Genomic DNA, 27,627 nt, shown 5'->3' on the forward strand with positions numbered 1-27,627 from the left:
TAGGCTAGACTTAAAATATCTATGTTTAAGGACTTAAAACTGCCTAATATGATTATTTAATAAATGGTAACAATAAATAGTAAGTAATTGTTTCTAAAATAAGCATATCCGTTACACATATCCAAATATTTTCTGTCTGTACATCCTATTTATATTCAGAATTTTTCATGCGCCAAACATTATTACCTCTACGCCGTTTGTCTTTTTATTTAGTATGTTACCGGAAACAAGCAATCTATTTTTAGGCCTAATGATGGTATTTGTCAATATTATAACAGGTCGGAATAATCGATGAACAAAATCTGACCTCACGGGAGATTTCATTGAACAGGTGTGTTCAGATAAGTGCAATTACCTGTAGTATGTGTTATTAAAGAGTAATTCAGTGCGCATGCAGTTCAAGGATGTTAAAATATGTGATTGTATGAACTAGATCAAATAATCAAGTAGTGCGGAACAAATACCATCTAGCTCAGTAGCTGTGTACTGATCATTGAAACGAAACAATGACCGGAAGCGATTGTAAGTAAATTTCTTCTTGTTCTAAAAATGTACTATATTGATTTAACATATGTAGACAGTCCAAAGTTACCAAGCTGTCCCGAAACGTCCTATTATTTTGACTAACCTACATACAGTTGAAACTGGTAGACTACGAAGTTACAGTGTAGGCCTCCTCGGGTATGCCGAACCAGTTTTCATAAAAATTAAATCAACATGTACAAAATATTCTATACATATTCATTTAAATGCAAATAAAAAACTTTTATCTGAAATCTGAAATATCACTTGCTTTGCGTATATAAATACATTTAAAAGTTCGCGAACTCCGTGACCTCGGCCGTTTAATTCGAGTCATTTCCGGGTATTCCGAATCGCTATGGCAGTTTATACTAATTTCTGCCTGTAGTGCAGATGTTTACATTTCTACCTGTAGTGTAGATGTTTACCTACGAATACTAGTTTTTATTAAATGCTCTTCGGAATGCTAGAAAAACTTTATGATCAGTAGATCTAGGCCTAGATCACACAAAATAATTGTTTTGAAAGAACCGTATTTCAGTTTTTAGGCTGGTGATATTCGCCAGACTATTATAACCATATATCGAGTTTCCACAAAGTTAAAGTGGCAGGGGCCAGTTTCGCATTTGGCCCGGGTACGTTTTTTAAATAAAATAGACAGATGCACTTTAAAGGCATTTATATTCAACTGGTTATTTATGATGTTTATAGAACCACACAGAAGCCTTGATTGTATTCTCAGACTCAGCGACTCAGTCAAGAAACTCACTCAAACTGCGAAGGATAAGAATATTATTATCGCCGGCGACTTTAACTGCCCTAACATCAACTGGGACACACTTACCATCACCAAAGGTGCACAAGACCGCGAGGTACAGCAAGCCCTTATCGATTTCACAGCAGAGCACAGTCTCACTCAAGTACATCTGCAACCGGCAACCAGAGACAGCAACACTCTCGACCTGGTGTTTACTTCAAACCCATCCCTAGTCAAGAGCTCCATATCTGTTCCAGGCATCAGCGACCATGCTATGATTGTAACTGATATAGACGTACTGCCGCACTACATAAAACAGAAGCCACGGAAAATCTTTCTATTTCATAAAGCCAACTGGGAACATATTAATCTCCAGATGTCATCACTGCCCACTATGTTAAAATCACATGAAGACCAAAGTATAGAGAGCCTTTGGAGTCTTTTCAAGACGGAAATAAATGATATTATCTCCAGATTTGTACCTTCAAAAATATGTAACAAAAGAAAATCTTTACCATGGTTTAATCGAAAGCTAAAAAGAATGACTCGTCGGAAAGCTCGTCTCTACAAGATGGCCCGAAAAACTGGAAATTGGAGCCATTTCAAGACCTTCCAGAGGGAATGTAAGAAGGAATTTAAGAGAGCTGAAATCCAACACATAAACGAAACAATCCAAAAATCACTTGATAACAAGAACAGTAAACCATTCTGGCGCTATGTCAAGTCAAGAAGGCAGGATAACACTGGAGTACAACCGCTAAAAAAGAACGGCCAACTCTTCAACAAAAGCAAGGACAAAGCACAAATCCTAGTTGAACAATTCAAGTCGGTGTTCACCAAGAAAGTTAGCAGCAAACCAGAGATTAGTAAGAGAGCCAAATACCCCCTCAGAAAGCTTAAGATCACCACACAGGGTATCCTCAAACTCCTTAAAAACATGGATATTTTCAAAGCAAGAGGTCCAGATAACATCCCGAACATCATACTGAAGAATTGCTCGGAGTACATCGCACCAGCACTACAACATATTTTTCAAACATCAGTGGACTCAGGAGCCATACCCAGCGACTGGCGCAGTGCCAATATATCACCTGTATTTAAGAAGGGCAACTGTCATCTCGCAGAAAATTATCGACCAGTATCCTTGACCAGTGTCACTTGTAAGCTCCTAGAGCACATAATCTGCAAACACCTCCTCGACCACCTTGATAGAAACAACATTTTATCCTCCTTGAACCATGGCTTTAGATCAGGCTGTGAGTCCCAACTACTAACCACCTATCATGACCTGCTTCAAATGTACGATGAGAACTCGCAGATCGACATTGTGATCTTTGATTTTTCCAAGGCGTTTGATACGGTCCCACACGAGAGCCTTCTTCATAAGATGGAGCAGTATGGCATAAATGGTAACATAAACAACTGGCTACGTGACTTCCTCACAAACAGGACCATGCAAGTAGTCATTGACGGCGAGTCATCAGAAGCTGTTGAGGTCGAATCTGGAGTCCCCCAGGAAACTGTTCTTGGACCCCTAGCTTTCTTATGCCACATCAGTGATCTACCAGAATGTGTTACGTCCTCAGTTCGTCTTTTTGCCGATGACTGTTTGCTCTACCGACAAATATCTTCTCGACAAAACCATGTAGTTCTACAGGCCGATCTACACGCACTTGAAGACTGGGCCAAGACTTGGGGCATGAAATTTAATGCTAAAAAATGGTATGTTATGAGCATTAATAACCGCTCATCCAATTTTTACCAACTTGGTGACCACATCCTTCAACAGGTGCAAGAGAATCCTTACCTAGGTGTCAACTTCCAAGAAGATCTAAAATTCGGAAACCACATAAACAAGATTGTCAACAAAGCTAGCTCCACTCTTGGATTTCTTAGACGAAACCTGAAAAACTGCCCCAAAGACTGCAGGAAAACGGCGTACCTGTCACTTGTACGTTCCACTCTTGAATACAGTGCCATCGTCTGGGATCCATTTATACAGCGTGATATAGATAAGATCGAACAAGTACAACGCAGAGCAGCACGTTTCATTACAGGCGACTATAAAACCAAGGAACAAGGATGCGTAACAAAAATGCTACAGGAACTCAACCTCCAACCACTACAGGACAGAAGGAAGATGGCGAGATTATTCTTCTTCTTCAAGGTGGCTCAGGGGCTGGTGCCAGCTATGCCTATGGAATCCTATCTGGCCCCCATCTGTGGTAAGAGATTTATTAAACCAAAAACTTTTAGTGACTTTACAACATCTAACATTGTAACCAGATCAGCAATTAAACATAACAAGTGCTTTAAACCTATACAGTGCAAAAGTGAACTTTATAAACATTCATTCTTTCCACAGACAATTATTGATTGGAACAATCTAGAACCCTCGGTTGTAAGCGCGCGGACATTACAGGGCTTTAAAACGGCCCTTCAGACGTGCGACTAATACGCCTCTCTCCCACTGCGAATATACCGCGAGGTCCTGCAGTGTAATAACCATACAGATACAGATACAGATACAGAACTGAGGATTCCTGCGTACGAGTAGTTATTGTGTAAAGTAAATATGTACTTGAATCGATTTTCCTAGCTCCGTGTAGACGGCCTGGTCTAAAGTCTTACCTGAGGTAACGGAATTCAGACGAAATGGAAACGGTCATTCATCCATCCAGATTCAGCTCAAAATAGCGGAAAAAGTAAACGGTTATGAGATACTTTTCTTCCCACCATTATTTTCGTCTGGCCACATGCTTTAAAAAGATGCATGCGTTTTAGGTCAGTCATTTGCAGATAATTCGGTACAGGTCGCTCAAGGTGTGCATTTTGGGCCATTTTTGCCTCAAAATTTAGTGTCCTGAAACCTACGTTTTACTCGTTTTTATCACAGAAGCAACAGAATCGGCAGGCTGAAAATGTCACACAATGAAGTGCTAAGTCTATGCAATACATTCGCTCAAATTTGCCTTGAATTTATCAAAATTGGATTTTTCATGAATGGAACTTTTTCGTAACTCAACACTGTTGACCGCTTCGTTATAGATTATGACCCCGGTCTATAAAATTAATGCGAATCAAACAAACGCTGGTTCCGAGAAACAATTGTCGATAGGAGTTATACTGCGCATTATTCGACGACCTAACATGAAATATGAAATATCAATTAAAATGAACTTATAGTGATATGAGTTATGTCAGGTCTTATATTGTGGGCTTTAAGAATCTATTCTTTCAGATCATTTGCTATAGGTACTACGGGACGAAATCGCTGCGTGGAATTGCCACAGTAACGTGAGAAGAAACAAATGACCACATTCTACGTGTTATATACCTAAACAGCGTGCATGCTATATTTTGCTATAGAAACAATGTTTACATTTACGATAGAAACTATCACATTACTTGATTTAACAGCAGTAGTTTTTAAGGCTATTTTTATACTAAATTCGTTTTAAACATTCTGACGAATACTGAAAGATATAATGTAAAAAGTACTTTATCACCAATTTCCTTAAAGGGTGGGGGCGTAGATGTATGCGAGTTTTGTTTAAACACACGTTTTCAACTGTTTTCAGGTTAATTATTAAGATAGTGGACCCGTATTAGTAATGTTTAACAATTACATTAACTTGATACAGTCCTGAAGGTAACATGTTTTTGCACTGTGATTCATCTTTAAACAATTTTTACCGTGTCGTTGTTGTTTGTTTGGGGATTTTTATTTGTTAATTTTGTATAAATTATGTTGTTGTTTTTTCCTCCAGCTGAAACGGAGACAAATTTAGGATGGGGGCGTAGATGCAAGCGAGTTTTGTTTTAAAACACGTTTTCAACTGTTTTCAGGTTATATTAAGATAGTGGGACCGTATTAGTAATGTTTAACAATTACATTAACTTGATGCAGTCCTGAAGTTAACATATTTTCGCACTGTAATTCATCTTTAAATGACTTTTACCGTGTCGTTGTTTTTTTTTTATTTGTTAATTTTGCATAAATTATGTTGTTGTTTTTTTTTCCTCCAGCTGAAACAGAGACAAATTTCAAAGTGATAGCCATTGCGCAAAACGATCGAAGAGAATTCATTTTTCCAATTTTTTTTTCTAAATGAAACCTCAAAGTATTGCGTAACAATTATAAGACACAAAATAAAATTGTCGATAACAATTTTTCTAGGGAGCCTCGAGTAAAAGGATTTAGTCGGACAGAAATTAAGCTCCAACTTTTAAAAATTATGGCCTTGCTCTCTGCATTCATAAATAACCATAGGGCAGAAGTAAAACCTACCTACCTACATTTCTTCCAAACTTTGTAAACTAAAGAATAATTGTAAAACAAGAGCTGTCCGTAAGACAGCGCGCTCGACTTTTCTCAGTGCTTGACTCTGAATCCGAGCTTTGTCAGTAAAATAATTCCAAGTTAAAAAGGGACATAACTCTGTCAAAATTATAATCAGACTTATGGGAATTGTGTCTCCTGGTGTAGACTTTGATAGTAAATAACTATTTAGAGTTTCAAGTCAAAAGCTTTAATAGTAACAGAAATATTTGACTTTTAACAAAAAATTCTAAGTTAAAAAGGGGCATAATTCTGTCAAAATTCAAATCAGAGTTATGGGGATTGTTTCTCCTGGTGTAGACTTTGATAGTAAAGAACTAGTTTAAGTTTCAAGTCAATAGCTTTGATAGTAACAGAGATATTTGACCTTATCAAAAACTTTAACCAACGCCGACGCCGACACCGACGCCGACGCCGGGGCGAGTGCAATAGCTCTACCTTTTCTTCAAAAAGTCGAGCTAATTAAGAACTGTTACAAATGTAAGTATTTTCAAAGATATCTAATCATTCACCCTTCTGATTAAATTCATTTTAAACTGCAAAAAATGGCCTGTCAAATAAAACATTTCCGCTTTTATACGACAGATCAATGATAATAAGTCTTGAGAAAAAATACAACAACAGTTTATCTTACTTGAAAAAAGAAATATAATGAATAAAGTTTGGTCCTTGAGGGGCTTGAACCTACGCCCTCCTGAAAAATTAGTTAAAGTAATCTCATGGTAGGAATTGAATACTCTTCAAAAGAAGGAGTACATTATTACGGGTACGTCAACTTTCCTAACCATCGTATCAGGGAAGGAACATGACTAGATAATAATCATTAACAGTCCGGTTTGTAGCTTGATTCGAGCCCAAAATTTCCCTCATACCGACAAGAAAATCGCCCCATCTGATCAGTGTTCATACATTCATACATGACGTGTGTCGTGGAGGGGAGCGGGGATTGCATACCGAAATATAGATGCTGTGTTTGTTACCTTTATATTTTATCTGATATTATGTCCCTCAATGTTTATTATCGCTTCTTTAGAAACCTATATAGACGGTTATGGCACGCGAATTGTCCAACAATAACATGAACCCAGGTTCACGGTCGAAAACCTAGGATTAACAATCGTAAAACCAGATTTTTCTAATACTTACCCATATTTTCGAGCGAAAACACGCCCAGGTTTCAACTAGGTTTTTCAATTGAACTTTGAATTTCGGCCGTTTTTTAGCTCATCTGATTTTTTGAAAAAAAATGATGAGTTATTGTCATCATTGAGCGGTTGTCGGCGTCGGCGTCGGCGTCGGTTGTCGGCCCTCGGCGGTCTGCGTCGCGTTGCTGGTTAAGTTTTATGTTTAGGTCAGCTTTCTCCTAAACTATCAAAGCTAATCCTTTGAAACTGAAATACTTGTTCACCCTCATTAAGCTGACCTGTTATAGCAAGAAACTAACTCCATCTTGCTTTTTGCAAGATTTATGGCCTTTTGTACTTGAAATATCAGATTTCTGGTTAAGTTAGTTTAGGTCAAATTTTCTCCTAACTATCAAAGCTATTGCTTGAAACTTGGAATACTTGTTCACCATCATAAGCAGACCCCGTACATCAAGAAACATACAATCCATCTGTTTTTGCAAGATTTATGCCCTTTTGACTTAGAAAAATCAGTTTTCTTGGTTAAGTTTTATGTTAGGTCAGCTTTTATCCTAAACTATCAAAGCTATTGTTTTAAAACTTGCAAACATTGTTCACCTCATAAGTTGACCTGTATAGCAAGAAATAACTCCGTCCCGCTTTTTGCAAGATTTATGGCCCCTTTTTGGACTTAGAAATATCAGATTTCTTGGTTAAGTTTTATGTTTAGGTCAACTTTTTCTCTTAAACTATCAAAGCTATTGCTTTGAAACTTGCAACACTTGTTCACCATCATAAGCTGACCCTGTACAGCAAGCAACATAACTCCATCCTGCTTTTTGCAATAATTATTGCCCCTTTTGGACTTAGAAAATCATTTTCTTGGTTGAGTATTATGTTTAAGTCAACTTTTCTCATAAACTATCAAAGCTATCGCTTTAAAACTTGCAACAGTTTTTCACCATCATAAGTGGACACTGTACATCAAGAAACATAACTCTATCCTGCTTTTTGCGAGAATGATGGCCCTTTTTAGACTTAGAAAATCATGGGTAGGGCAATATTTCTATTACACAAAAAAAATCAGATGAGCGTCAGCACCCGCAAGGCGGTGCTCTTGTCTAATTCACGAGCGTGAACCTATGTTTACGGGAGTAAACCAGGGTTCACGAGTGTAAAGCATAGTTTACGAACGTGAACATATATTAACGATCGAGAACTTAGGTTAACGACCGTGAACATGGATTTACGACCGTAAACATAGGTTACGCTCGTGAACATAGGATAATGACCAAAAATCATAGTTTTGTACGAGAAACCAAGTTTATCGAATGTAAACCTAGGTTCACGTTCTTAAACTATGGTTAACGCTCGTAAACCCAAGTTCATGGTCGTAAACATAGGTTCACGTCCGTTAACAATGGTTCTCTGCAATCAAATTATCCAATAATTACATTCTTGGTCGAAAAACTAGGATAATTGAATACTTACATAAATTTTCGAGCGAACACACAGGATAACGGGAGTAAACTATAGTTTACTCTCTTGAACCCATGTTTACGTCCGACAAACTAGGTTTCTCGATTGAACTTTAACTTGGGTGTACAACATGAACCTACACTTACAAGCATGAACTACGGTTTACGAAGTAATCCTGTTTTTGCTCGAAAGAATAGGTTTACATGCTTTTACGTTCGAAAAAACCTAGTTTATCCATCGTTAAACCTAGTTTTCGACTGTGAAGCTGCGTTCATGTTATTATTGGACATTTTCCATACATGTCACGTCCGTAAACTATGGTTCACGATCATAAACCTAGGCCCTCGGTCGTAAACAGGGGTTCATGTTCGTAAACTCGTAAATATAGGTTCACGGCCGTGAACCATAGTTGATTTTTAGCTCATCTGATTTTTTAAAAAAAATGATGAGTTATTGTCATCACTTGAGCGGTTGTCGGCGTCGGCGTCGGCTGGTTAAGTTTTATGTTTAGGTCAGCTTTTCTCCTAAACTATCAAAGCTATTGCTTTGAAACTTGGAATACTTGTTCACCATCATAAGCTGACCCTGTATAGCAAGAAACATAACTCCATCTTGCTTTTTGCAAGATTTATGGCCTCTTTTGTACTTAGAAAATATCAGATTTCTTGGTTAAGTTTTATGTTTAGGTCAACTTTTCTCCTAAACTATCAAAGCTATTGCTTTGAAACTTAGAATACTTGTTCACCATCATAAGCAGACCCTGTACATCAAGAAGCATAACTCCATCTTGCTTTTTGCAAGAATTATTGCCCCTTTTGGACTTAGAAAATCAGTTTTCTTGGTTAAGTTTTATGTTTAGGTCAGCTTTTATCCTAAACTATCAAAGCTATTGCTTTAAAACTTGCAACTCTTGTTCACCATCATAAGCTGACCCTGTACAGCAAGGAACATAACTCCATCCTGCTTTTTGCAAGATTTATGGCCCCTTTTGGACTTAGAAAATATCAGATTTCTTGGTTAAGTTTTATGTTTAGGTCAACCTTTTCTCTTAAACTATCAAAGCTATTGCTTTGAAACTTGCAACACTTGTTCACCATCATAAGCTGACCCTGTACAGCAAGCAACATAACTCCATCCTGCTTTTTGCAATAATTATTGCCCCTTTTGGACTTAGAAAATCATTTTCTTGGTTGAGTATTATGTTTAAGTCAACTTTTCTCATAAACTATCAAAGCTATTGCTTTAAAACTTGCAACAGTTTTTCACCATCATAAGTGGACACTGTACATCAAGAAACATAACTCTATCCTGCTTTTTGCAAGAATGATGGCCCTTTTTAGACTTAGAAAATCATGGGTAGGACAATATTTCTATTATACAAAAAAAATCAGATGAGCGTCAGCACCCGCAAGGCGGTGCTCTTGTTTTAATTCTAATATATCGACCGTACATCATGGTTTAACATTTGAAAAACTAGGTTTCTTGAATAAACAATGAATTTCGCTCCTTATCCTATGTGGTTTGATTGGATTACGTTCTCGGAACCTGACTTTTTTGTAAGATTTTAATTTTTGCTGTTTCAGATTCTCAAGTGAGAATTATGTGCCGTTTGTATCACTAATGAAGCAAACACAATGTATTTTTTTCACACCATCTATAGTCTGTAATATCATTACACTACCTTCACAAGTTAACCAAGATGGTTCATCACAACAGTACCCTATGCTCGCATTAGTTTAAGGAGAACCAATAATATCTAAGATTTTGCAAACATCTTTCCCGCACAGTTTTCATTCAGTGTTTTGTGGTAGCCAGCCTTACTGTACTTTCAGTACTTTGATTATTCTAATCACGCGCACCCTGCCCATAATACTCTAGAGAGGCGTGAGGCAGTGTAAATAGATAGATAGATAGATAGATAGATAGATAGATAGATAGATAGAAATAAGACCATAATGAATATTACAGTTTCAACATGGAGACAAAACGCCATTTATTATAACACATATATTTAGCATGTAAAATGGTTCGGACTTTCTATTCACATGATGTAGAGATGGTACCTAAAAAATTCAAATTCATCTTTACATATTTTTTTCAGAGTGAAATGATAGCTAAGTGCACCACTTTTTTTAAATATATTTATACTTTTCCTCTTCTCCGTGTAAAAATAGAATTATTTGATATTTAAAAAACGACTTTTTCAAAATATCTTAAGCAAAATGGACAACTCTTGTATTGACAGCTTTTCAATGATTTTAGGATTTCCCCCATTATAGTCTTTATCAAAAGTTTCCACAGGTAAATAAATTCAATAGAGTATAATGTAAGTTTAGTCTACTTTCAACACTTTGAAAGAGCCTATACTGAACTTCCTTTTGTCTTTTAATAAAGTCAAAATCCAAGACTAGCCAAGAGTCTAAAACGCTTGAAAAAATTCTGTGTGAAAGAGAATGAAATGCTCTTTATCATAAGCTTGCCAAAACCATACCAAAAGTTTACCTGAAATAAGTTATTAAAGATTTTATAATGTAAACAAACCCCTACACCATTTTACCATCAATATTTCCCATTCATAAATGCACTCAATTCAGGTGATAATTGCAGATATAATTGTAAATGGGAGGCCCTAACAAAAACTTTTTTTCTTTTTTTTTCAAGTTCTGTAAACAGTTTAGGTAAAAAATTAATGTTGATATCTGAAGTTACTCGCTCACTTAAATAAAACACCTTATTGCTTGTTTAAGTATATGACCTGTATCGAAAATCATCAAATAAAGCAAACTCCATATACTTTTTCAGCATTTATTCGTTTTTCAATTAAAGCAATGATCGTGATAGTTCCATCCAGAGAATGTTGAATTGCTTAAAATACATTACATAGAGTCATTATCTATGAGTCACCTTCAAATGTTGTAATTACAACCACTGCCTTAAAACATTGTAATTATATTTGACTACAATTAATTTTTGTGTTACATTATTTGAAGCAAAGTACTCCTGAACAGTAAGAGAAACTCTTCCAAATGACTAAAGCATAAGAAACACTTTCAAAATGATTCATTTAAGTGATATATATACGCAATCTAGCTACTTTGTTACACAAAAGTGATACTAGTTTAACTTTTTTTTGTTATTTCTCATTGTTGGATATAGAAATTTTACATTTTAATATATAAATTTTGTGTAAACCAATGTATCACCATTAAGAACAATAAATAACATTGACTAAAAGATCAGAACTTAATAACGTTTCTTAATTTCGTAAATTTTCTTTAAAGGAATTTATGCATTATTTTGCATTATCTTCATGCATTACTAAACTTTCTGTCAGGGCCTCACTACAACTTATAAAATAACTGTCAGTGTAAGCCATGAGAAAAGTGTGCATATTGTATATTGAATACAATGTGATTTAAACAAATGTAGGTCATATTTTGTCTGCCTGATCAGTTGTTGGAAAAAGGACCCATCTGATTTTTCTTTCACTTTTGTCCAATGTTTTATGTTAGCTTCAATTTATTGGTCAATTCAGAGCTGTTTCCCTTAGATTTATTTGGTAGGTACCATCTCTATAATTTATTATGTATAAATCAAATTGGCGAATGCGTACAAACGTTACCGATATGATGAGTTATGAACGGTGGATTGTTACTATATTTTAACTACGGAAAGTCCAATATTTGTTACTGTTATAGATTTAAAAAAAAAAATAACAGTAAAAGCTTGTATGCCGTATAAAGTATAATTGCGTGTTACAGATTATAATAGTAAGAAAAAAATGAATATTGATTTGAACATTAAAAACGTTTAAACGGTTATAAACTTGGAATCCAAGTTATGTAAAATAATGGATAGATTCACGGATGATCGATTCTGAAAATTCACTCATTTGCGGATTATCCAATATGCATGGCGGCTTTACATATAATATAGAAGGGGTCACCGGGTGCGCTGAAGGGTGAATGTTTGAAAATACTTTGTTACATTTTGTAAAAGTTCTTGGTTTTGCATTTATTCTTTAGTTTGCAAAGTTTGGAAGAAATGTAGGTAGGTAGGTTTTACTTCTGCCCTATGATTCTTTTTGTAAGAGTTGGAGCTTAATTTCTGTCCTATTAAATTCTCTTACTCGTGGCTCTCAAGAAAAATTTCAGCCCTCATTGCAAACTCATGCATGCAAGCATGCACTCACCCAATCTTATCTCTAAGCTGTAAAGCCTGTTTAACTTCCCTTATTTTGCTGTGCGACATTTAGTGTTGGTGTTGCGACATATAACGGTGGGCATTTTTTTGCGACATTTAGCGGCAGATGATTTTGCGACATTTATCGCACGACATCTTATTTTGATTGCTCGTGATAAGTGAAAAAACAACATAAGTGTGCGTCCTATACATACCACCGTACTTTACTAAAATATAACTTTGTTTTAGACAGTTGCCGACAACTTACCTTTGTTGAACCGTAATTTTCACACAAACGAATTTGTCACACGTGTGAAAATTTCGTACGAATTCCTCACACATAGCATGACAAATACGTACGAATATGTCCCAAGTTGGTATTGTGAAATTTTCGAGACCCATTTTTTAACCACCTCTTTGTATCAACGAAATTTTCACAGATATGTCATACATGTGTAAGGAATTAGTACGAATTTTTCACACATGTGACGAATTCGTGTGTGAAAATTACGGTACTGTGAAGTTAACAGAATAGCAGAATAGAATAACAACTCCAGCAGAATAGTAGAACGATAAATTTTAAGGGCATTTTTTGGGCGAGAGGGGTCAAGGTCAAACGTGAACATCTTGGCGGGGCGGGGGATTTATTTTTTTGAGGGGAGCAAATTATTTTTTTACAGTACGTATGTAATTATTTGAAGCAGGTAGTGATTTGACCTTTGAATAAATAAACCACTACAATAATGCCGTAAAATTAAAAGATACTCAACCACGAATTTTAGTTGAACTTTTACCTATAATCAAGTAGAAGGATTTGACCGTCATTACCTTGTGCCCTTGATCTTAGATCTAGTGTACTTTAAAACAACAAATGTACTTCACTCTCTCATATCCGTTGAAAATAGGCCTACACTTTTTGAAAAGATTTAAAATATTTTCATCTTCTGTGTTCTATTCCTTATTCGACTTCTGAAAAAGGAATAGGGAATCAGTTCCTTATTCCTTATTCGGTTTCTCTTTCATACATACCCGTGCTATGATCTAGTGTGTTCATTTTATTCTGTTGAACCGGCAAGGATCATTTTCTCCACGCTTTTACCTAGTGTTCTCCGAATAGGGAATAAGTAACTATCCTTCATCATCCAGAGCTGTTTCAAGTTGGGTGACAAACAGGAAGTTGCCATGTCCTGGGACAAATCGTATACAACTTGTCATGGACGGAGTCGTTAGCCTTAAGTCTAGGAGGGCCCGACCTTGTGCTGCGAACTAATGTCTATGAGATTTTAAGAAAATAGGTACACCTTAATTTTTTAATTACCCTCACCCCACTGAGCCCGCCTGTGAGGTAATAGGTCTTCTTTTGTTATAATCCCGCCGTGAAATAGCGGAGTTTGTTTTATGCTAACTAATGAAATACTGTATTCTATCAGTTAAATATTTTTATGTCTCATCACTCACACTGTGAAAATATGAAATCTATATTTTCACACTGTGAGAGATATAGCTCCGCCCCCTCATACATTGTGCATGAATTTTAAATTATTTGCTTAAAACAGGATAAAAATTGTAGCCGCACTTTGTTCTTTATAGTATATTTCTCGATTCAAATTATTTTACTTAATGAGAATTTCATAACGTTATGCAGCAAAAAATAAAATAAAATGGAACTTTATGTTGTGTGCGTCTTTCTAACGTCACAACACGTCTGACGTCATGTCTGTTTTCAAACATAAATGCGCGTCTGTTTCCCGCGCTGAGATTTAAAATTGTTGCAAAATGCACACCTCAACGTAATTGAGCATAAAAGAAAAAGAAAATTTGTTTGTTTTTCGTGAATATTGAATATATCTCACCTCGAAGTGAGAAAATGTTCACATATATTTGAAATTTTCTCACTTCTCACTTCCATATTCACTCAAAACAAACAAATATCCTCTATGTGTGCGTTCGTGCAGTTATATATAGGTTCTTGTCCTTGGTATAACTTGCCCATGCATAGTCAGCATGGATAGAAGGTGTGTTGCGATCATGATCCATATTGCTATATCCAAGATCAAGGTCACAGCTCCCCACTGAACTTAGATTTGTTTTGTTATTTTGTTGTAATATATATGTTTGTGTCCGGACGACGTATAAAGGTTGATCACAATTGCTTACTTTGTCACTTCGTACAAGTGATCTAAAACATGTTACAAATGTGTTTCAGATGTAAAAATGCACTTTTTTGTTCATTTTTCCGATCGAAAATGACATGTGACAAATGTGATCAGATGTCACATCAAAAATCGGCATCGATCACATTCGTCTCAAAAATTGTTACATATGTGCTTGATTTCTGTTACATATGCGATCTCATTTGTAACACCTGTTACATATGCGATCGCATTTTTAACACCTGTTACAAATGCGATCTGATACGAATGTGGTCCTACATGGCTTTATTTCAATCATGTGATAAAATAACTATAACTATAACACAGAAGCGATATTGCAGTGAAATTGAATACATTTTTTTTGCTCGCTTCGCCCGAAAGTCATAATAGCATTATAGCCAGCTTTGGTAATATTCTAAGCAACAAACAAAAACTTCCTGCTCACGTATCTTAATCAGTATTCAGGGAAGTGGATATTCTTATGTAAAAGAGAGTTTACGCTTTCTGTCGCATGTCTTCATTTAGTATTATTTGTAACTCAGGGTTATGTCAGCCACACAGCAAAACAGTCATGTTGAACGTCTCCTTATATATCACACAAAACAAATTTTAAAAGTACCTAAAGTTCACGCTCAAACCTAAAATCCTGGATCCGCCCCTGCACCCGACCAAGGAGTCCCACCAGTATTTACTTTTAGCATTATGTTAAAATCATAAAAAATGATCTTTCAGCAAACAGTTTAGTCAGGTATTTTTAAAAAATGCCATGGTTGGAATGTTCGAATTAAAACTGATGGAAAAGGAGTTTGTAGGGACCTAACTCCGTCCCCCCCCCCCACCAACCTAATGTCTACACAGACAAATAAAATGTAGGTATGAGTTACCATGCATTTCTCAAATTCTTTATCTTTTTATCTACTTTCTGAAACATACATTTTCGAAATTTAATTTTTAGGGGCAGAACTGAATAATTTCATAAACAATAATGAATAAAAATATAAAGAATTTTATAATAAAACAGTTTTTCACCGTTATTTTACCATGTCTAGTATACCAGGTTATTGTAAATAGTACCAGTCATAATTAGCCATGCCGTAATTGCCCTTTGATAAAATATTGCTTTTGCGAAATTGTATAGATTTATTCATTTTAACATAAATAGTTTTTTGATCATTTGATACGTTTGTAAAGATAGAACCACCTATAACTAAACAATCAAGGCAGTGTTCGATTACACAGATTGTTTGGTCTGAATTACTTTGATGGGGTCCTAAATCCCGTACATTATAGGGAACATTAAAATTGATGGTATCTAGGGTAAATATTATGGCGGATACGTGGCGGGTGGATCAGCTGAGAAAAAAAGTGTTTAAATCCTGAAACGGATAAATTAGCATGAATCACTAAACACTTACAGGCAATACTTGCGTTTGTTAGGTAATCAATAAAGGAATATGTCACAATCTCCGGGTAAGAATATTTTGTTCATTTTTTTCGACATTTATTTGCAGAATTTCTTTACTGATTCTATCGTTTGTAGATAAATGTTTGTCTTTTTGTCGGTCTAAAGTAATTCAAGCTGACTGACCGCAGTCTATTCACATTTTGGCATTTCGGCCGTAGCCCATGAGCGGTTCATCGAGAAAGGTCATTCCAATACGTTTTGAGTTAGCTGTTGTTGTTGGCAACCAAACATGCGGACAGCTACAAATATTTACCTTCTTTATTCCCGATTCAGATTCTGCAATGACGCTTGATGTGATCTTAACAAAATGCGATTTTTCGTAGATAAGTGACAGTTCAGTCAAACATTTCACAAAATAAGTTGTTCTGTTTAGGAAATTAAGACTGTTTCAGGTGAAGTGTCTGATCTTTGTATCTATATTGCATGTTTGGTTGGCTTGAACCATCTCCAGTTTCATATTCTGTTGAAATGATCGAGTTTAGAATTAACCAAAACTGAAATTATGTTAACATTGGTGTATGTTTGTTTTGTAAATGAAGCAAACATAACATAAACAGTATTATGACTTTTAGGATGAGGAAAAAAGTTACAAAGTAAATTATCTGAATACTTTTCCTAAACATTTTATGTACATATGATAAGACTACAATTGTTATAACAGAATGCAGAAAGTATGCACTTATGAAGGGAAAAAATACTAGAAAATTAAAGTAAGTGAAAAGAAAACAGAACAACTATATATTAATTTAACTGTCAAAGGTTTACAGACTATATAAATCGTTGTTCAAGTGATAAAAGCTAGTCCTATATTTACAGAAAAATTATGTAGACTTAAAGTACATTTATGGGCCTAACATGCACGGAGACAGTTATTTGCTTGAAGTACATAGTGTGTGGCTGACACTTACGTTATTTACTGCTTGTGTGAGGCTAACATGCACACAAAGACAGTTATTTACTAAAGTGAACTGTGTGCGGTTAACATGTAGACAGTTATTTACTAAAAGTACATTATGCGCGGTTAACACGCACAGAAGCAGTTACTCAAAGTGCATTGTGCGCGGTTAACATTTACAGAGACAATTACTTAAAGTGCATTGTGCGCGGTTAACATTTACATAGACAGTTAGTCAAAGTGCATTGTGCGCGGTTAACGTTTACACAGACAGTTACTTAAAGTGCATTGTGCGCGGTTAACATTTACATAGACAGTAACTTAAAATACATCGTGCGCGGTTAACATTTACATAGACAGTAACTTAAAGTACATTATGCGCGGTTAACATTTACGTAGACAGTTACTTAAAGTGAACTGTGCGTGGTTAACATTTACATAGACAGCTACTCACAATGCATTGTACGCGGTTAACATTTACAGAGGCAGTTACTCAAAGCGCATTGTGCGCAGTTAACATTTACAGAGACAGTTACTCAAAGTGCATTGTGCGCGGTTAACATTTACACAGACAGTAACTTAAAGTCCATTGTGCGCGGTTAACATTTACAGAGACAGTTACTTAAAGTGAACTGTGCGCGGTTAACATTTACAGAGACAGTTACTCGAAGTGCATTGTGCGCAGTTTACATTTACAGAGACAGTTACTTAAAGTGACCTGTGCGCGGTTAACATTTACATAGACAGTTACTCAAAGTGCATTGTGCGCGGTTAACATTTACATAGACAGTTAGTCAAAGTGCATTATGTGCGGTTTACATTTACAGAGACAGTTACTTAAAGTACATTGTGCGGGGCTAACATTTACAGAGACAGTTACTTTAAACTGCATTGTGCGCGACTAACATTTACAGAGACAGTTACTTAAAGTGCATTGTGCGCGGCTAACATTTACAGAGACAGTTACTCAAGGTGCAAATGTCGCACAGCAAATAACAATAGAAATAACTTAGGTAAGTTCAAGAGTCATTACAACTTGGATATTACTTTCAATAATTCTGAACCTGAGGTAAGATTAGGTGTGTTCGTGCATGCCAGAGCATGGAATGTGTGGACTATGGGGAGGGCTTAGAAATTACATACTGTTCTGAACTGCATGTTTGTTTTTTAATGTTTCAGCGCCATACCTACGTAACTGATTTGATATTTAAAGGTTAACTTTGAGCCTCGACGCGGTACTCGCCATGGTACTTAAATTATTTTAGGCCCAACGGAGTCCTGTTTAGCTTATGCGATAGTAAAGCCGCGCGTCGTGTCGTATCTTTGTCGGACGGCGTGTCGGGATTCGTTTCGTAATGTCGCGCATTGTATAGCATGTCGTGCGTCGGTCAACACACAACACGTAGCACAACAATGCGACACGACGTACAGCGGATGACAATAGAATTTTGTAACATATACTAGAATTCTTTTTACCAAATACCGATGTTTGAATGGGAATATATGGTTTACTGAGTGAGGGTATTCAAGTACTGTTCATGTTACTTTTTATTCCATTCGTTGCTCTCTGGGGACATTTTCTGTGGTAAAGATATATTGTGAATATAAAACAGTCTGAGATCATATTCGCCGTGACAATTTGAATAGTTTTGCACTTGTTGAGATAAGATGTCGAGTGCTCGAGAATAGATAACGTGCGCTCGAGATGATATGTCGAGCGCTTGAGATCTTTTTTCTTAAAACAAAAGAGTTATGACGATTCTAGATTGATCACTCGAGTTTCACAGCTCAGACATATATTATAACACATTTTAAAGCAAGCCGGAGCCACCAGCGGTCATCTTTTTCTCATAAATCCTGTAGTGTGAACAGTCTAAGTAAACTGGTTCCATGAAGAATCATTTGCGATAAATTGTTTTGACAAAACATATAGAAAAAATAAGTTACGGCCATGACGGCAATGCTTTTTAACATAACAAAATGCCATTAACAATATACAAAGAACAACTATTGTTTGCAATTATTCTAAAAGATATCTTGAGCACTTGACATATTATCCTGGGTGCACGACATATTATCTAGAATGCATGACATTTTGTCACGATAACATGGTATCTTATCTCCACACCCTGTAAACGACTGTATTTCCCCTCTTGCTCTTGCGAGTGATCAAAACAATAAACAGACACGCGGAAGGTAAGAAATCGTCTTGAAATTAATTATTTTGTTTAACATTGTATGTAAATTTAAGTTTAACGATAAGTCTAACTTAAATATGTGTATATGGTGATATAATAGATGAAACTGACAGGTAATGTTTACAAAATGCTGCCAAAATGTTGACTGATCACACTCATTGCATGAAAATTCACTCGACCAAGTCACGAAACTGATGACTAACACGTCAAATTGGTTTGTAATCCAATAATCCATGATGTTTTCTGAAATAAGTATGCATACTCCATCAATATATGTAAATAAGATGTTTCATATCTGTTGCGTTTTTGAATGAAAATAATTTTTATCTAGTCGGCGAAAAAACATTCACTGTATGCAGACTTGCCAATTTTGATATTTGATCTGAACGCGTATTTGCGAGTGACACTGTATTGCATTTTGCGACTACAGTAGGCGATTTATGTTCTTTAAAAAGACGTAAATGAAATAAAAATGCATACAAAATTGTCGCTATTGATCAGCCGTCATGTATATATTGTCATGTAATGTCGAATCCCTCGTGCTATGCTTGTACTAATCCATTGGGGGAGGTGGCGGGGGGGGGGGGGGTGGTGTCTGTGACTCGCTACCGTACTTGATTATATAATGATTATAGTATTCCATGTTAGTTTTACACATATATACCATCATAAAATACAAAATTAGAAACTGAAAGTATACACAGGGTCCCTACTATGTAATGCAAGAAATTAACCGTCGATTCTCTATGGAAATCACGCTAAGAAGTGTTACCTGACGATTTCAAAATATCGATGAGATGAGACAGGAGGGGACTAAAGATTGACCCCCGTCTGTCTGTCCGTCTGCCAACAAAATGATCCTCTGATTTTTTTATCTCACCTGTCACGAAGTGACAATGTGAGCTATTGTGACCGCTTGATGTCCGTCGTCAGTCGTGCGTAGTGCGCCGTCCGTCGTTCGTCAACAATATCTAAAAAAATCTTCTTCTTGTAAACCACTGGGCAGAATTACACCAAACTTCACAGGAATGATCCTTGGGTGGCTCCCTTTCAAAATTTTTCAAAGAATTTAATTCCATGCAGAACTCAGGTTGCCATGGCAACCGAAAGGAAAAACTTTAAAAATCTTCTTGTCCAAAACCACAGGGCATAGGGCTTTGATATCTGGTGTGTAGCATCATCTAGCGGTCCTCTACCAACATTGTTCAAATTATCCCCCTAGGGACAAATATGGCCCGCCCCGGGGGTCATTTGGTTTATATAGACTTATATAGGGAAAACTTTGAAAATCTTCTTGTACAAAACCACATGGCCTAGGGCTTTGATATTTGGTGTGTAGCATCATCTAGTGGTCCTCTACCAAGATTGTTCAAATTATCCCCTAGGGTCAAATATGGCCCTGCCCCGGGGGTCCCAAGTTTTACATAGACTTACATAGGAAAAAAGTTTAAAAATCTTCTTGTCAGAAACCACAACACTTAGACCTTTGATATTTGGGTTGTAGCATTGTCTTATGGTCCTCAACTAAAATTGTTCAAATTGTACCCCTTGGGTGAAAAGAGGCCCTGCCCTGGGGGTCCCAAGTTTTATATAGACTTGTATAGGAAAAAGCTTTAAAAATCTTCTCGTCTGAAACCATACTACCTAGGTTTTTGATAGTTTGTATGATGCATTGTCTAGTAGTCCTCTACCAAAATTATTCAAATTATGCCCCTGGGGTTAAAAGAGGCCCTGCCCTGGGATCACTTAGTTAATATGTGAGTTATATAGGAAAAATACTTTAAAAATCATCTGATCCTATTTCCAGGACTGTTTAATTATAATTACCTGATGACCCCAAGTAATATGATGTCACTTGACTGTGACCTTGACCTACTGACCTACTTTCTTGTTTTTTAAGATACATCCTTGAAAATTTGATGACGCACACAGTTTTGCACACAAATCGTAAAACTGAATTTCATTGACCATGAATGTGACCTACTGACTTTCTTAATATTTTATCATCAGTTTGACATTTGAAACATGTAGCTCATATTACTCAGGTGAGCGATCCAGGGTCATCATGACCCTCTTGTGAAAAACTATTGCACCCGCAAGTATCCTGCGAATGGACTTATAAATAGAAAACGATAACGAAAACATCGGAAAAGTCGATTAAGTCTTTATTAGTAATTCAGGGATTACTTCATGGTAAATCAGTCAACAAGATTCAAAAGTAGTACAACTATTTTGTCACGGATAATGGTTTCACTACCCGATTCCCTTTTTCTCAATAATAACATAAACATGTAATCGTTACAAATACTATGCCCCAACGATAACTTGATATTTACAAACATGACTATAAAAAATAGATTAAAATGGAACATAGGGAATTCAACATTTTTCTATCATGTAACAATCTATATATTTTTGGAATATTTACTACATGTAGTACCAATTACAAATTAGCTCAGTGGTAAAGCATACTGTCCATGTTCAACAGATCTTTTGCCATGTGGGTTCGAAACTCAGCATCGACATTCAATCTTTATTTCATTTCTGCATAAAAATTAGATTCCTTCATTAGCTCTGTGACAACCCGACAGAGAAGTATCTAAAACCGATATGGCAGATCAGAATAGTTTTGCACTATGTCAAAGATAATATTGATTAAATGCATGCACTTACGCGAGGCAAATAATGAACATACTATTGTGTTATATAATGATACAGGAATCAAAGACACAATACCAACAAATAGTAAAAAAATATTTTTTGTGGTGGGGGAGGGGGTGGGGGTAATGTTTGGGGGTGGGACGGAAGAGTGAGGGAATATTGTTATTGCGGGTAGGGATGATGATGATGTGTTACTATGACATTAACTGTAAAATTCAAACAAAGAACTAGAACCCATGACCAATTAATAGGAATCCATTCGTTTTTTACTACTGCACGGTACAAAACACAGGAACAGTGTTAGGTTTAGGTTAATTGGCTGCGAGCGTATGATTAGTAATACGAACAGGTTAAAGTCTCGCGTGTGCACGCCTTTGTATGAAAAAGCGTTATCAAAGTCGGTGCAGTTCGCATTACTCGCATGTGCACCAATTTGCGGTTGGTTGTCTTTCAACATATAAGGATTCGATCCTTCGGTGGCAAGGCCATTTTATGTCGCATATATCATACATTTCCCTATTACAAGAATATATCTTCCAGCAGATTTTACTTAAATGAATCAGACTGGACTGGGCTGTGCTGGGCTGGGCTAGTAAAGCCTTCATTTTTGACAGAAGGTCACTTGTTTTTTGGTATCGTGTAGGAAAGTTATCGGCAACTATCTTATGATTTTTGAATTAAATTATCTTGAGCGATCGAAATAAGATGTCGTGTGATCGAAATAAGACATCGTGAAATCGAGATAGGATGTCGTGCGTTCGAGATAAGATATTGAACGCTCAAGATAAAATGTCGAGCGTTCGAGATATGATGTCCCGCAATCCAGATAAGATGCACTCGAGATAAGACGTCGGGCGGTCGAAATAAAATGCCGTGCGCTCGAGATCACACCCTATAAACGATGTCAGTTCCACTGTTTCATGGATAAAGAAACAATACTAGTTTGGTAAAATAAAATAAAATCATTGCTAAAATCTCCAATTTGTTTATAACCGTCAATGAAAGAAGATTCGGTGTGATTACCTGACTGTATGCATGCTTGCTTTAGTACTGTACAAGTGCTTGCGACTTTCGGAAAAAAGACTGTATGCCTGTTTGCGACTGACTTATGTATAAAATATCGGCGTTTCCTAAGCTCCTGTAGTATTTCTTCACAATTATAACCCGCAAACAAAGTTTGAAGGAGGGCGGTATATAGGAGTCACCATGCGGTCTGTCTGTTCGGTCTGTTTGTATATGTGTCCACATAAATTTGGTCGTGCAATTACTTCGATACTATTACACCTACCTCTCTCAAAGTTTACACACAAATATCGGCAATATGTAGTTAATGTCCGTCTTATTCATTTCCTTTTCTTTTAAAAGTGACACTTCAAGGTGAAACAGGGTGTGTTTTCTTGTCCGTGCTATAACTTCTTTATGCATTAAGGGATACTGAAATAACTCGGCACAAATGTTCACCATCATGAGACGATGTGTCGCACACAAGACTATATTTTCTAGAACTTCAACCCATTGAATTAATAAGCTTTGAAAATATGAACAGTAAATGGGGTGATCTGTAGTGAAACGGCGCCAGATTTAATCCACTAACCCTTTGTGGATCGCTTTCTTGACAGCGTCGCACAGTAAACAGCTCTATTTTAGTTTTGTCTTTGTATTTGCCATAAACACACGAAATTTAACATGAAACTTTTCTAATTTCACTGAACAAAAAATCTGCGAAAGAAATAAGTCCCCATTTTACAAAAAGAAGTGTCATTAGAGGAAAAATGAGGGTTTATTAGGTCACCTGAGCAAGTTGAACTTTTGTGATCAACCTATGTCCATCGTCCGACTTCGTCGTCCGTCGTCAACAATTTGACTGTTAACTGTGGAGGTCATATGCACACTTTTGGTTCAACCTTAATGAAACTTGGTCAGAATGTTACCCTCAATAGAATCTTGGAAGAATTTGATATCGGGTCATCTGGGCTCAAAAACTAGGTCACCAGGTCAAATCAACGGAAAAGGTTGTTAACAGTCTAGAGATCACAATTTGGCCCAATCTTAATGACACTTGATCAGAATATTACCCTAAATAAAATCTTGGACGAGTTCGATTTTGGGTCTTCTGGGTTCAAAAACTAGGTCACCAGGTCAAATCAAAGGAAAAGCTTGTTAACACTCTAGAGGCCACATTTGTGACCATATATTAATGAAACTTTTTTTCAGGACCATATATTAATGAAACTTTTTTTTCAGAATGTTAATTTTGATGATGTTTAGGTCGAGTTCAAATCTGGGTCAGATGGGTCAAAAATTTGATCACCAGGTCAAATTTAAGGAAAAGCTAGTTAACACTCTAGAGGCCATATCTATGGCCATATCGTAAATAAATTTTGTCAGAATATTAATCGTGATTATCTATAGGTGACGTTTAAATCTGGGTCAGGTGGGGTCAAAAACTAGGTCACCAGATAAAATGTAAGGAAAAGCTTGTTAACTCTCGAGAGGCCATAATTATGACAGTATCTCTATGAAACTTGAAGGGACCATAACTCTGGAACCAATGATGGGATCTGGCCTTTTTTCAAAAGGAACCGATATATTATACCCATACAAGTTGTGTGCAACTTTGATAAAGATCACATACAAAATGTGGTCTCTATATCGTGTTCGCTAGGAAAGGTGATCACAAAACCTCACACTGTCACTACGTGACAGGTAAGCTAAAAATAGTATACGCGCGTTTACTACATATTGCCCTAAATGTGTTTGTTAGACATCAGGTAGGTGCGATCACATGTACCTTAGCTGTGCCTGGACATCATTTCTCATACATTTATACTTACCAAATAACACACAGCTTTTGATTTAAATGTCGGAATTTGCCGATGATATTCAAACAAAGACGAAGTAGAACTCACGCCATGTTTAAAACAGGGGAAGTGGATTGAGCCAGGCTTAGCAATGAAAACGACTAAATCCGCAATGACAGATTTCCGGCGTGTGCAAGCGTTATCACTATCAAATGTAAATTATTTCAAACATGAGAAATAACGGCTAAATCTTGACATGTAGTAAACACGACGGCTGTACTACTCACACACGGTACTAATCCCCAATAATAACGTGATTCCCGCCGAAACGCGAGGACGAGTCTATTTCATGATAACTGATGGAATAACAATTAATAAAGCTTGCACATTACTTGACACATAAATATTAGTATTTCTTCATTTTAAATATTCACTAAGTATATGGTAACATAGCTCAGTCGGGTAAAATGCAGATAACAATTGGATATAAGCAAATCGTTTTGTGGGTTCGAATCCTCACGAGTTTTTTTTTTTTCAGATTTTATTTTTGTTTTTCCTTTTCTTTTTTTTTTTTTTTTTTTTTGCTTCTTTCTTTGGTGGTTTGCATTTGTATAAATGTCTTCACCCACTTTCTTACCCCTACCCCATCATTTATGTAGTAGAAACTTTAAAATCTTCCTGTCAGAAAACGCTGGTCCTATTTCAAAGTATTTTCACACATATTTTTGTGTGTGACCCTCTGTCAAAACTGTTTAAATAAGCTGTGAAATTCATGCAAGCGATATAGGGCCATCTGTATGTTTCTATATGTACTAGCAATTAGAACAAAGATGATTATTTGTATAACATGTTAAGTCTGCTGACCTCAAAAAAGTACACAATACTTCCGTCGGGCTTAAAGTTTTGAATAGGCATTGCGACATTTAGCGTTGGTGTTGCGACATATAACGGTGGACAAAGTCTTGCGACATTTAGCGTTAAAGGTGCGACATATATAGCGGCAGATGATTTTGCGAAATTTAGCGGTGGTTGCGACATTTAACGTCAACCTTGCGACATTTAACGGTAATTGCGACATTTAGCGGTGTTGCGGTGTATACAATATTAAACAATGCATATTGTAATAAAGTGTGATTTATTGAATTTTATCATTTCAGGCGAATATGATCCTGACGAGACACCTGGACGTAAGTACAATATAGAACATATATTTGGTAGCCCCAGCAACGTTTTTCAGTTCTTTTTACAGTCTTCTTGCTATTGTCTTTGTGTATAGGGGATTAAGCACACAGTCTTGAAGGTGTGTATAGGGGATTGAACACACAGTGCATGGTGAGGGTCTGTCTGGGGAATTGAACACGCAGTGGTGAGGGTGTGTATAGAGGATTGAACACGCAGTGGTGAGGGTGTGTATAGGGAATTGAACACACAGTCTTGAGGGTGTGTATAGGGGATTGAACACACAGTGGAGAGAGTGTGTATAGTGGATTGAACACACAGTGGAGAGAGTGTGTATAGGGAATTGAACACACAGTGGTGAGGGTCTGTCTAGGGGATTGAACACGCAGTGGAGAGAGTCTATATAGGGGATTGAACACACAGTAGTGAGGGCGTATATGGGGGATTAAACACACAGTGGTGACGGTGTGTATGGGGGATTTAACACACAGTGGCGAGAGTCTGTATGGGGAATTGAACACACAGTGGTGAGGGTGTGTATGGGGGATTGAACCGACAGTGGTGAGGGTGTGTATGGGGGATTAAACACACAGTGGTGACGGTGTGTATGGGGAATTGAACACATGTAGTGAGGGTGTGTATGGGGGATTGAACACACAGTGGTGAGGGTGTGTATGGGGGATTGAACATACAGTGGTGAGAGTGTTTATCGGGGAATGAACACACAGTGGTGAGAGTGTGTATGGGGGAATGAACACACAGTGGTGAAGGTCTGTCTGGGGGATTGAACACACAGTGGTGAGGGTGTGTATAGAGGATTGAACACACAGTGGAGAGAGTGTGTATAGGGAATTGAACACACAGTCTTGAGGGTGTGTATAGGGGATTGAACACACAGTGGTGAGGGTCTGTCTGGGGGATTGAACACGCAGTGGAGAGAGTGTGTATAGGGGATTGAACACACAGTGGTGAGGGTGTGTATGGAGGATTGAACACACAGTGGTGAGGGTGTGCATGCCGGGAGATTGAACCCACAATTGTGAGGGTGTGCATGCCGGGGAATTGAACCCACAGTGGTGAGGGACAGTGATCAAAGTGATCACTTTTATTAACACTTGCCCAACGGACCCCTTGCCATGTTGATTTAATATTTGATATTCATGCAATAACATTAACCATACAAGAAATATACAGTGGAGAGAGTGTGTATAGTGGATTGAACACACAGTGGAGAGAGTGTGTATAGGGAATTGAACACACAGTCTTGAGGGTGTGTATAGGGGATTGAACACACAGTGGTGAGGGTCTGTCTGGGGGATTGAACACACAATGGTGAGGGTGTGTATGGGAAATTGAACCCACAATGGCGAGGGTGTATATGGAGGATTGAACACACAATGGTGAGGGTGTGCATGCCGGGGGATTGAACCCACAATGGTGAGGGTGTGTATGGGGGATTGAACACACAGTAGTGAGGGTGTGCATGCCGGGGGATTGAACCCACAATGGTGAGGGTGTGCATGGGAAATTGAACCCACAATGGTGAGGATGTGTTTGGGGGATTGAACACACAGTAGTGAGGGTGTGCATGCCGGGGGATTGAACCCACAGTGGTGAGGGTGTGCATGACGGGGGATTGAACCCACAATGGTGAGGGTGTGTATGGGGGATTGAACACACAGTAGTGAGGGTGTGCATGCCAGGGGATTGAACCCACAATGGTGAGGATGTGTATGGGGGATTGAACCCACAGTGGTGAGGGTGTGCATGCCGGCGGATTGAACACACAGTAGTGAGGATGCCGGGGGATGAACTCACAGTGGTGAGGGTGTGTATGGGGGATTGAACACACAGTAGCGAGGGTGTGTA

The 27,627-nt window shown here is 37.2% G+C and overlaps 1 protein-coding gene across 2 annotated transcripts in view; it reads left to right on the forward strand.

The window, feature by feature from the left end:
* The first annotated feature begins 257 nt into the window (after positions 1–257).
* The window catches only part of LOC123529229 (protein SSUH2 homolog), a 92,372-nt gene continuing 65,002 nt past the window's right edge, over positions 258–27,627 (forward strand). The window contains exons 1-2 of one of the 2 annotated variants that reach the window (XM_045309464.2): positions 258–522; positions 25,737–25,766. In XM_045309464.2, coding sequence (XP_045165399.2) covers positions 507–522; positions 25,737–25,766 — 46 coding nt within the window. In that variant the 5' untranslated portion in view covers positions 258–506. Of the gene's footprint in view, positions 523–15,810; positions 16,030–25,736; positions 25,767–27,627 lie in introns of those variants that run through there. The other variant, XM_045309463.2, reaches the window with a different exon arrangement.

This window comes from Mercenaria mercenaria, chromosome 13, assembly GCF_021730395.1.
Source record: "Mercenaria mercenaria strain notata chromosome 13, MADL_Memer_1, whole genome shotgun sequence".
NCBI lineage: Eukaryota > Metazoa > Mollusca > Bivalvia > Venerida > Veneridae > Mercenaria > Mercenaria mercenaria.